The following is a 12,446-nucleotide window of genomic DNA, read 5'->3' as shown; positions in this document are numbered from 1 at the left end:
TTCCAGGGGAGTACAAACCCATCGGAGCGGTTATCAGGTCTGGATGTTTATTGCAGGATTTAGTGGGAGTTTTCAGACCCTGAAAACATCCAGTCACCATTTCAAGCCTTTCACAGCATCTCTAGTTCAGCTTAAGGTAGCAAGATACATTGTACTTATTGTATAGTAGTTCTAACCCTAACCCTAACCCTATCCAATAATAAACCTTTATTTGTTTGTTGGTTTATCACATTCTGGAAGTGCCCATCCCCCTCACAGACCACAACTAATGCTATTTCTATCCTATGATTGTATCTGGATCCTGACTGGCAAGAATCCAGATTTCCTATGGGAATTTGATGCTCAAAAGCGGAGGTTAGGCAGAAATTATGGAAAATCATTGGATTCAAGGGGGCTTCTTCAAAAGGGAGCATACAACCACCTCCTTTAAAGTAGACAGCTTTATTCTCTCCTTAAGTATGCATACCCTGCCTAACTGCCTGGAAGACATGGATTTAAAGTACAGTTAGCTAAGAACCTATTCACTTTCTTGAATACAAAAAGCTCAGAAGATAAAACCAGCAAGATAACCAAGGCACCAGATGCCTTGGTTATTCCAATGTGGAATATCTCAGCCTCACTCACCACACTGCATCCTGTCCAACTGGCATCCAACTCTATTCTGTTCAGCAGCTCACTGATAACATTTCTCAGATTCGCCAATCTTGATTATGTTGTGGGCTACATCTGAAATAATGGCTGGGATAACTTCTTGACTTAGTATGTGGGATTCATTTTGATCATGAATTCTGATGGAATATAAATACTCTACCTGCTTCATGGTTCTGCCATTTGTGGGCTAGAACCATATCACTCCAGTTCTCTGGAGAGCTACAGACATATAACTGGCTAGATCAGAAGGAAGTCCCTGCAGGAAAGTGTAATGCCAATAGCCTTGAGGGAGGTTATGTACACTTTGAGGATATTTCTGGATCTGATAATGACCATCTAATTAACCACCTCCCATTTTGGGGGAAGCTTATTGAGAAGGTGATAGGGTGGTAGCAGCAAAGTAATGTAGAAGATGTGAATTATATATTGATCATTTTCAGTCCATATTCAAGGCCAAGCTTGGAATGGAATAGCACTGGTTGTTGTAATCAGGTTGATCATTTTTGTCATGGCCTGAGTGAAAAAGAATAGCAACTAATGCTATTTCAATTCCAAGCCTGGCCTTAAACATGGACTGAAAATGATCAATATAATTCACATCGTCTAAGTCATACCGATGAGAAGTCCAGCATTCATTCCAAACTGGATTGAGACTGCCCCATCTTCACAAAAGATAAGCCTCCTCTCCCTTACTTGAAAAAGTGCAAAAAAATTAACCATTATCTTGCTGTTTTTAAATTGCCTACTTAGATGTCCCATAAATGCAATCTGCATAGATTAGCTAGATTGCTTCATATCCACCAACATCCCAGGTATTGGCTAAGATGTTTGATTACACAAGGGAAGAACCAGTGTAAATCCATCCTGAACCATGGAAACTTTGGGGATAGATACTCCTTCTTAGCGTAATCTATTTCATTGGTGGAGGAAATACTATGTATGTCACCTGAGCTTTTGGTAGAAAAGCAGGTTATAAAACAAACTAACTAAGGGGAATTGTTTGTGTAGAACATGTACCAAAGTACAGCATGATAGAATTATTCTCCATTACAGTATTCCCACAAACTATGTTAGAGGAGATATTTGTGGTTGATCTGTCTTCAACACTGATGGAAATGGCATCTTTTACTATCACTATATTCCAGTCCTAAAAACCCTACTCTTTAATAGGCCAGGTTATGATCTATTTGCTTGTGAAATGGATAAAAGCGTTCAAACTGATTCTAGGGCTGAGTTTGCATGTGAGAGATCCTGGATCTACACCCTAATTCATAACTGAATCTTGTTCATAGAGATAACATTAAAGTTTATATAAGACAACAATCCCACAAGAAGCACCCCAGAGCATTTGTTTACTTGCATAGGAATTTCCAAGTATTAGTCTGGAACTTATTTGAGCTGCCCTTCAGAGATTATTTTTTTTCCATTTTGATTCATTGTCTTGAAAGACAGTTTCCTTTCTCTTTTTAAATTCCAAAATTACCATATTCTCTCTTAGAATCAAATCAAGAACAACTATTTCTTGGTCTAGAAAAGGGATCTATAATGTAAAAAAAATCAATGAACATGATTTTTTTTTATCTTTAAATTGAATGGACTTTAGGATTATTCCATCTCCTTGATTCAGTAAATATTAACAGCAGTTTCACACATTTTTTTTTCCAAATTTGTAGGAACTAAATAAATAAAAATAAGCCATTATATGGCTTATATTTGAAGCAATTTCTGATTGGCTTATTTATATCTGAAGCAAATCTAGTAGTACAGCAAATTGCTAGAGTTGCTTTGAATATATTAAATTTATCAATTCCTTTTTTAAATAAAATTATTAAATTGTTAAAATACACAGATTCCATTTGGATAAGTCCCATCTAAAGCCTTAAAGAACTGACTCTTCTCTCAAGCATTAGAATACGGTAAAATTAGAGCTGGAAGATAGGGTGTTGGTTGCATTGAAAGAGATAGATTGTGCTACCAGATTTTTATTTCTGCTTTTATTTTGTGTGCAGTTTTTTTTCCTTTCATTGTTTTATTATGTTTGGGTTCATATATCTGTTGTGAACCACTTAGAGTTTATTTCTTTCATTTATTTTTAGCCCATTTAAAACATTTGCATAGCTGCCCATCTTCAAATTGAATTCTGGGTGGCTCACACAATGTGCAGTTGCAAGAACTGTGATTCTAATATGGGCAGCCATACAAGTATTGAAATGAATGAATGAATGTGTAATATATGCATATAGTTATTCCAGAAGTGGGGATTTTGTAGTCCTCACGTAATTTCATGTGATCCTCAGTTTAATTCTGTACAAGTTCAAATCTCTGGTGAGACTTGCATATCCTTTCCTTGTAGCTGGGATGTCAAAGAAAATTAATATTTTGAACATTTTTTTACTCTGACCCCACCCTTGTCCCTGAGGACATACGGCAATTGGTAGGAAAAATAGCCCACTCATGGTCTCTTTCACTAAGAGGTGCTTTTCTGAAATGTCCTTGCTTGTCTACTACATGAATAATTTGCAGCATCAAATTACCATCCAAAGATTATTGTTGCCTTACCCCAAGTATTGATGTAATACATAACGTTCTGGTAACAGTCAACGACTTTGCGGATTTTCAGCCAAAAGCGTTTTCTAATTCTGGAAAATGCCAGAGATTGAACTGGGACCTTTTGCATGCAAAGCATAAGACACTGAGCTATGGTCTTCCTCATTCTTTTAGTCATTATCTTCCTTTTAGCAATTCCAAAAATAGCAGAAGAATAATCAGACTTCAATAAACATTATTATTTAAAAATATATATCCAATAATCAAATGCAACCGTATTTTGCTGTCTGTTGACTAAAAGCTATATGCGGTTGCATTTTATTATCAAATGCAGTTTTGGTGTACTAATTTTCCTACTTTTTAGCTGGCATAAGAACAAGTAATGAACACACAGACTATTTTTAATTTTATTATCCAATAAAATATGAATTATCTAATAAACATAGACAAATATTTGTTCTGTTCCTAATTTCTAGTATACTGATTGCTCAGAAAGAAAGTGTAAACTTGCAGAATCATATGAACACAGTTTCAAACAGCATATTTTGATTTCATAAAGTATTTTAATGATAGTATTTTGAAAAGATTTGCTAAATTAAAAAAAAAATTCTAGTCAATCCAGTTTTTGGGTTGTGATTCTTTCAACACAGGAAAGAGAACGAACATAAATCAAGGCAGTTGCCTTACATTTTACAATATGGGAACATCTTGTATTCTTCTAACATTCATATTTCTGAAGCTAACCCATTCTTACTGTGACATTAGCTACTAAAAATGTGACCCATTTGACAATACATTCCAGTTGAATTTGTTAATAATTATTTTAAGTATTTTATAAGATTTTATCCCTTTAATTATTTCCTTTTATTGTTAGTCATTTTCTGTGCTCACTTGATGGAAAGATGGGATGTAAATTGAATAAATAATAACACATTTCCAGAAATGAAGTAGACACAAACTATGGTATATTTCCACCAGTGCAGGAATGCACATGTCTTCCAAATATTGTTTTTAGCAGCAAAAATAATCTAGCTAGGACTAACCTATTTCCTAGGTAATACACGAAGCCCTTGGAATAAGTTGGAATTGACTGTGTCCTAAAACAACAAAAGTAAAAGCCATTCCACCTACCCATAAAACATTTTAAAAGCCAAACTGTCCCAGACACAGTAATTCTGCAACTGGAATGTTAAATGTTGTTTTAATGAAATGAAAGGAGAAAGGGATGCTGTATTAGGACAGCAAATATCTAGTTTTTGTTCCATTTTCTACAATTAAGATTAAGTGTAGAAAGCAGTTGCTATTAGGTCTGGAGGGAGGAGACTCCCAAGCTTGAAAACTATTCCCTTCCTGCTTTAAGACTAATTCAAATTATTTTTTGCACTTTATCTTAATTTCCGAAGCATAAGAAGACCTTGGGAAACTGCATGATAGACTTTCCCCTTACTTGTAGTTTGTTCTAAGGAACAATTGGTAGTCCACTGGGCATTATTAGTATATATTCTGCCTGCACATAAGAGTTGCACTCAAAACCCACTGAAATGAATTAAGAAGTCCAGCAGTAGAGCTGTTTAAAATTAATTCAGAATAAAGTTGGAAGGGATTGTCTTGGGGTAAGTACAACCACCATAACTGATCATCAGTCACATCAGCCTGGCAATGTAAGTTTAATTATATTTAACATAGCACAATTGTATTTCATGGTATGACTGCAGTTGCATCTATTGCTCCTTTTTATTATATATGGTGAATGCAGAAATAATTTGATTAAGAACATGGTTAAATTAAATTCACTGCAATGATATATGTTTCATTTGGAGAGTTACTGGTATTAAATGTGCCCTATTCTTAAGATGCCATATCAAATGTCATATTTTCTAGTGGAGAATTAGATCCAAAAGCTAGGATCAAAGTCAAGGTCACATTTCACAAAGCGGTCTACTAAGGGGATTTGCTGTGGTTACTTTTTATATCTTGTAATTATGAGAGACATAGATGCTACTGAAAAATGATGTGGTCTGCAGTTTCAGAGGATAGGCACCATCCCTTCTGGACCCCATCAATCGTGGCTGATGCATGTGATTTTATTTTTTATATGAAACCAAATCAGAAATGTATCTGAAACCGCAGACTACATCATTCATATGTATGTGTTTGTGTGTGTGTATGGATTTTCTCAAAAAGGCAGGAGGAAAGAGAAAGGATTGTTCAGTAGGCCCTGGACTAACATGCAGTCAATAAATTGCAACTGTGTCATAGGTTGGGGATAATAATAGCTCAACAAACCTTACTAAACCTTAGTAACTACTACTGACCTACTGACCAAATCGCCAAAAGTAATAGATCCAGCTATGTAAGTATTCTTAGTTTGTTCAGAACACCCTCCTAGATTGATTTCTCTTGCAGCCTTATCAATGAATTCTTTTTTATCCACAGTTGTCAAAACTTACTAGGATACTAATATTTTGTCAAGGGGAATGTAAAATAAAATTAAGAGAAGAACTGGTAGTAGAGGGACATAGTCGCCAATGGTTCCCTATTTACAATTATTAGGAAAAAATGAAATAGACAAAAGAATGTGCGGTTTTGAACATTGTATGACTGAGTTTCAAATAGAATTGTGTACAAACGATGAACATGCAATTGCTAAAGTGTATACATTCTTATGAAGAATTGAAATATAAGAAAAACATGTGAAAGAATATATAATAAAATGAGCTAAAACTTTTGGTTATAATATAGGATACAGATGGAACAGTGGAAAAATATGTAGCTGAAAGGATTGAAATTTATACTGTGCTATAATCATAAAGAGAGTTTTTATAAACTAATGCACTGTTGGGATACAGGTAATCCTTGACGTACGATTGGTTGTTTAGCAACAGTTCAAAGTTATGATTGACCCAAAAAAGGGTGCTTATGACCTGGATTCAAAGTATTGACGGTTGTCTCCCCTCCACAATCATGTGATCAAACCTCAGACACTCTGCAACATGGCCACATTTATGGCTGTTTGCAGCATACTGCAGTCATGTGACTAGGTTTTACATCTGTTTTGCCCAAAACTGGCACTTCTTATTTTTTGGCTAAACTATGCCTATAGTGTACAAATGATACACCTAATGACTAGGGCAGGGGTAAGCAACCTTGGCTCTTTTATGACTCGTGGACTTCAACTGGCTCAGGAATTCTGGGGTTGAAGTCCACGAGTCATAAAAGAGACAAGGTTGCCTACCCCTGGTATAGGGTGTTCACTTAATGACTGCTGCAGCCATTTTACAGCAACCATATTCAGTTAATCCTCACCACAAAAAAGGTCGTAACATCGGCCAACCCATTTTATGATCATTACAACATACGATCATAATGAGCCGACTCCATTATGGTCGTACGTTGAGGAGCACCCATATATCACCAGAGTTACGTTTTGTGGATATATAAAAATGCTAGAAAATTCTGGGGATTCAAATACATACACTGCTTCAGAGGATTTAAACAACTAACATACAATTAATCAGACATTTTTGTTTTGGGACTGATAGACAAATAGTTGGAAAAAAATTATGGAGTTTTGTTTTTGTGCAGGATAGCTTAAGCAAGATTATTATACGCACAAAGAAGGAAATATTTGGCAGTACCCACAATGGAAGAATAGTTGGTGAAGGCAATAAAAGTTACAGAGATGGCTAAATTGACTTCTTTGATCATATCTATTTTTATTGCTGAATGGAAACTCCTTATAGACTTTTGCTTTAGTCAGAAAAAATGAAGTTATGTTTTAGAAGGGAAAGATTATAGAAAAATGAGAGTTATATTGTAACCATAGAGTAAGAGGTAAATTTTTAATTATACTTATAAAAGGAAAATTGGAAGCTTCTTTTCTGTAACTTTTTTTCTAGTTTTCTTCTACTTTTTCCCACTTTCTCACACCACTAGCTTTCTCTGTGATTTCCTTACTTTTCTTTTTTCACTCTTTATATTATAAATTTAAATGTATATATTTTAAATATAAATAAAAGGTTTGCCCAGTCCCCATCTGGTAACCTACTTAATTTAAGACAGTTGTTTGATGCTGGAGTAATCATCCTACCTGTGGCTGCTTTTAAAATGTAAGCTTGAAATCAATCCCATTAACTTTACATGAGAAGAGATAAGTCACATTGTCCCTCCTGGTGTGCTCCCAGCTATTAAAGTCAAATGCTTGTACTAAACAAGGAACACTAAGTGGCCTTTTAAGACATACAGTACAATTCACAGATTGTAAAAGGAGCTAATCTTTGTGCTGGCAGCAGTTTTAAGTTGATCCAATTCCTTGGTGTGTTCTGAATTCTCCCAAGAGATACGATTACAGCTCATTTTGATATGAGTCTTTGGAGAATTATTTATGTTTTCCAGAATCTTACTTTACTTTTTAATTTTATTTTGTAGGAATTGTTCGTGGCCAGACATGCCCATGAATGTGGTGGAATCTAGGCAGGTGAGCTATGAATTGCTAATGAAACAATTATTTGTGTGATGTGTGATATACCAAAAGGTCAGGAGCTGCATTTTCAATATTTTTTATATGTTTTCTTTTCTTTACACTCTGATCCTGTCTTCTCCTTTGGTAGTTCTTGCTTACAGGAGGCATCCTACTGTTGTTTTCCATTAGCCACTGTTTGCAAGAAAGATGGCTTTCACATCTAGTGAGAGATAAAACAAAAAGCAAAATAATTAATGTGCCACCTCCTAGCCAAACATCAACAAGATGTGTAGCTAGATGAATCAACTCTTCTTTTCATGCCTACCTCTTTCAAGTGATAGACCAATAAATGAATAAATGAAACCAGATGCTATTTCTTAAAAAACAGGAAAAGAAAATGTAAAAGTATTTTTTTACATTTTGAAATACAAATATTAAATTTTGAAGAGAAATTATACAGCTGTTCAGATTATGTGGGAAGAAGAGCACATTGATTAAAAAAGAAAGTGCAACAGGCAATGTAATACTCTGAATAGACCACAAGTCGGTAGACAACTGCTACAAATAGGATTTATCCATCCCATAGTCCCAATAAAGAGGTACTCTGAAATAGTGCCAAGAAAACTCCAGGGATCTGTCCAGGCAGTCACCAGGACTCAACACTGACTCAAAGGCAAACAAACAAACAAACAAATAAATAAAATCCATGCTTATAATATGATTCAAGGCTGATCTTAAAATATACTTTCGTAATTTTTAGACAGGTTTAATGAATCTTAGACTTATTACAAAAGCAATGGACACAGATTAAAAACTTAATATAAATTTCTCATTAGATGTGCTAATTATTTCTACAGAAATGAAATATTCATTTAATAGTTGCCCCCACTGCTTTTCTATTTATCTGGACTTATCCATAGATTCCTGGAGATGCCAGCCATGTATGAAATAGCACACCCTACTTCTTTCCCAGCATCTTTCCAGAAACTTATAGCTCATTTTAAAAGAGACAAAACTGTTTTTTTTTTTAATCTTCAGGAAAGGGAGAGGTTGGGAGAAATCTGTCTGTATGTGATATTGCATCTCTTTCTCATGAGAACGAATTCTGCTATCTGCCTGCAAGGACATATACAGTATTGAGAAAGTCTGAGTCCTGTCAGTTGGCAAGAGAATCACACCCATGATGGCCTATGCAAATTATTCACTAATGGACCCAGAAAAACCACATATCTACCCTCATGCCTCTTTAGAGTCATTTCCAACTTTTACGAATTCATATTTTAAAAAAGAAAGATATGTTGCTCTGAAATGGAGGAACAAATGGATTTTCATATTTATAAGGTTTATAAATATTCATGGGAGAATTGAAAGATACCAACCATATCATCATTTGATTTACTAGATTAGCATCTAAACTCATGAAGAAGCTGGGCTTACTGTGGTGGCAAATTTGTGATGTGACTGTTGGATTTCCATTGGAGGGTGGTTATGTCTGGAAACACAAAATTTCTTGGAGAAAGAGTAATCTTACCAGGAATCTATTAATCCATTAAATGGGCTTCACTTAGCCCAATTCATGAATAGACTATTTTACTTTTATTGAAATATCTGTCCAATATCAAATAATCCTAGGACAAGATATAATCCATATAGATACAAAAACAACTGAAGGGAAAAAAACTATAAAAAAATCAAACTACAACTAAGACTCCAGAACTTGTCAGGCCTCACCTTGAATGAAATCACTCTTGGCACCAACTTAAGTGTCAGCATGAAGAAGGACCTCAATTACACCCAAAAGATGAGATTCTTACATGTCCAGATAAGATGTATTCTCAGTGAAAGGATACCTTATAGGAATAAGCACCATTTGTAGATTTTGATAGCTGGGCAGACAAACAGTTTAGTAGGAGAGCTGTTCTGCCAAGCATCTTGCCCCATGTGATTTGGCAGACAAATATCTTGGCTATGTTATGTAGTCAAGATATTTGTCTGCCAATCTAAAGAAATTGATCTTTATCTTACATAGGGGTAGAGTTACTATAGTATTAATATTAATTAATTTTAAAATGGCCATTTCTCCATTGTCTCTTTTCTGACATGTACTCCAATAATTTTGATTGAAAGAAAGTTCTGGAATACTAGATTTCTCCATACATATTGTCTTTATTGTGTCTTTTACAATCTTTCAGCCTCACAAGTAAACCAAACAGGAAACATGACAAGATGAGCTAATTCTACTTTATTGAAAGGCTACATCATAATAATAATAATAATAATAATAATAATAATAATAATAATAATAATAATAATATCATTTGCCTGTAAGCAAAAACTGGTGAGATCATAAAACAGAGAAAGTCATAGAAAATGATAAAATTAAACTGCTCTGGGACTTCAGAATTCAAACAGACAAGCACCTGCAACATAACACCCCAGACCTAACAATTGTCGATAAGAAAGATAAAAAAGTCTGGATAGTGGACGTGACAGTGCCTGGAGACAGCAGAATAGATGAGAAAGAACTGGAGAAGATAACAAAATACAAAGACCTACAAATAGAAATAGAAAGACTGTGGCAAAAGCAAGCAAGGGTAGTACCAATAGTAATAGGCTCCTTGGGTGCAATCCCAAAACAACTGGAGCACCACTTGAACACCATTGGCATTGACAAATTCGCTATTAGTCAATTGCAAAAGGCGGCCTTATTAGGAACTGCTTCCATCCTGCGACGATATCTGTAATACCATCAGACATCCACATCTGCCTATCCCAGGTCCTGGGTAAGGACTCGATAGGTAGACAAAATGCCAAATCCAGTCTGAACATCTGGCTGACTGTGCGATGATTGATGATGATGATAATAATAACAATAATAATAATAATAATAATATAATGATAAAGTTGGAAGGGACCTTGGAGGTCATCTAGTCCAACCCCCTGCTCAGGCAGGAAACCCTGTATCATTTCGGACAAATGGCTGTCCAGTCTCTTCTTAAAAACTTCCAGTGTTGGCGCATTCACCGCTTCTGGAGGCAGGTTGTTCCACTGGTTAATTCTAACTGTCAGGAAGTTTCTCCTTAGTTCTAGATTGCTTCTCTCTTTGGTTAGTTTCCACCCGTTGCTTCTTGTCCTGCCCTCAGGCGCTTTGGAAAATAGCTTGACTCCCTCTTCTTTGTGGCAGCCCCTGAGATATTGGAACACTGCTATTATGTCCCCCCCTCCTCGTCCTTCTCTTCGTTAACAGCTCATTGCAGGTCTGAAAGTACAGGTCTCCCACCATTTCTATTATGCCTAATAAGTTGGAGCATATCCTTTCTAAGTTTCTTTTTCTGTGCATTACTAAGCTGTGGGCTTCTCCTACTTTTCTTTTATTTAGTTATTTATAAAACACAGTTATATGACTGCCCAACTCACACAGGATGACTCTGGGTGACTTACACCCTCTGATTGTTTCCTAGGCAGCATCTCTTCTCCTCATCTTGCAAGGTCATTTTCACATTCCATTATATAATCAGTTACTTCCTCTGTTACTGATTTTGCTATTCTTACGTTTGAGTTATAACTTTTAATCTTCTACAGTCTTCTTTCTTTGATAAACTTCAAACAAAACCAAGCAGCCAGGTGGTTCACTGAATGGGAGAAACCCAGCAAAATTGTAATTGGCCGATGATAGTGAAACTTGCACATTGATGCTCTCTTGACTTCACTTGATCATTAGACTGATTTGATCTTCTTTTGTCATTCATTTTTATCCTATATATCCTCTTAGGATGGATTGGCAGTTTGACAGGGACTATCTGACTGACAGCTAAAAACAAAAGGTCAGTGTAGGGCAGATAATTTAAAGAAAGAAAAAGAAAGGCTAATAGCTAGATCAAATGGGTGTAATATGGGTCTAACCTTTTTCATCGTTATGAGCATATTTGTACTGTTGAAAACATGTAATTCTAGAGAAATTAGATAATCAGAAAATGCCCATTTACCAAAAGGTAAAGGTGAGGATACATCTCATCACATGTCTCATCAACTTCAGCATGACTTTTGTATTCTCAACTGAGCTTTGAAGGGGACAAATCTGCCAAACAAAATTGTGGATTGGTGCTATCCGCTATTTTTTATTTTCCAACTGTAGAACACATATTGGGCATTCTTTGAAATGCAATTTTGTCTGCTGCAATTTTGTTCTTCTTTAAAAGAAAAGAGTCTTGAAAAGTATGTTATGGGGTAAGGAATGGGGAAAAGGGAAAAGTCTGCAGACATACTGAGATCTGTAGATATCACCTTAAAGGTCTTAATTTAAAATAAACTCCAAGCTGGAAACAGTTCACTCAGTTTTCTCAAACTTGAACTTTACAGTTCAAATACAGCAGAGTTATCATGTCAGTTTCAAATAGATTGTAAGAATTTTCACATTTTGCCCATAAGTCTAATATCTAGCACATAGCTGTGTTAATTAAACTGCTACAGGAGTTGAGTGCTACAATTTATATGGGGTCTGGATTGCATCTTAATTGTATCATGCAAGCTGAATGATAATGCAGCAAATGATCTGTGGAAAGTGATAATTGTATGTTACTCTTGTCCAACTCTCAACTTTTAAAAGGACTATGAAAAAAGGTTTCTTTTTTTGCTATGTGACTTTGTTTGACTAGATGGAAACAGTCATTAAACAGAGCTGAGAGTCTCACTAAGGCAAAAGCCAGAGTCTTCTTCATATTTCAAAGCAGGTCAGAACAAAATTGCAGTGGACAAAAGTGCATTTCAAAGAATGCCCAATATGTGG

General features: G+C 35.4%; 1 protein-coding gene across 9 annotated transcripts in view; it reads left to right on the top strand.

Annotated features, from left to right (window-relative positions):
• The window catches only part of TMEM229B (transmembrane protein 229B), a 54,193-nt gene that overhangs the window by 27,049 nt on the left and 14,698 nt on the right, over positions 1 to 12,446 (top strand). For all 9 annotated transcript variants that reach the window (XM_039326884.1, XM_039326878.1, XM_039326873.1 and 6 more), the window contains one exon: positions 7,627 to 7,675. Coding sequence is in view for 8 of the 9 variants with exons in the window: in XM_039326878.1 (XP_039182812.1) it covers positions 7,646 to 7,675 (30 nt within the window). In the remaining variant the exon portion in view is untranslated. The remainder of the gene's footprint in view (positions 1 to 7,626; positions 7,676 to 12,446) is intronic.

This window comes from Crotalus tigris, unplaced genomic scaffold, assembly GCF_016545835.1.
Source record: "Crotalus tigris isolate CLP2741 ecotype Arizona unplaced genomic scaffold, ASM1654583v1 scf7180000024346.1432988, whole genome shotgun sequence".
Taxonomy (NCBI): domain Eukaryota; kingdom Metazoa; phylum Chordata; class Lepidosauria; order Squamata; family Viperidae; genus Crotalus; species Crotalus tigris.
Note: the sequence above shows the minus strand (reverse complement) of the source record. Positions and strands in the feature narration are given on the sequence as shown.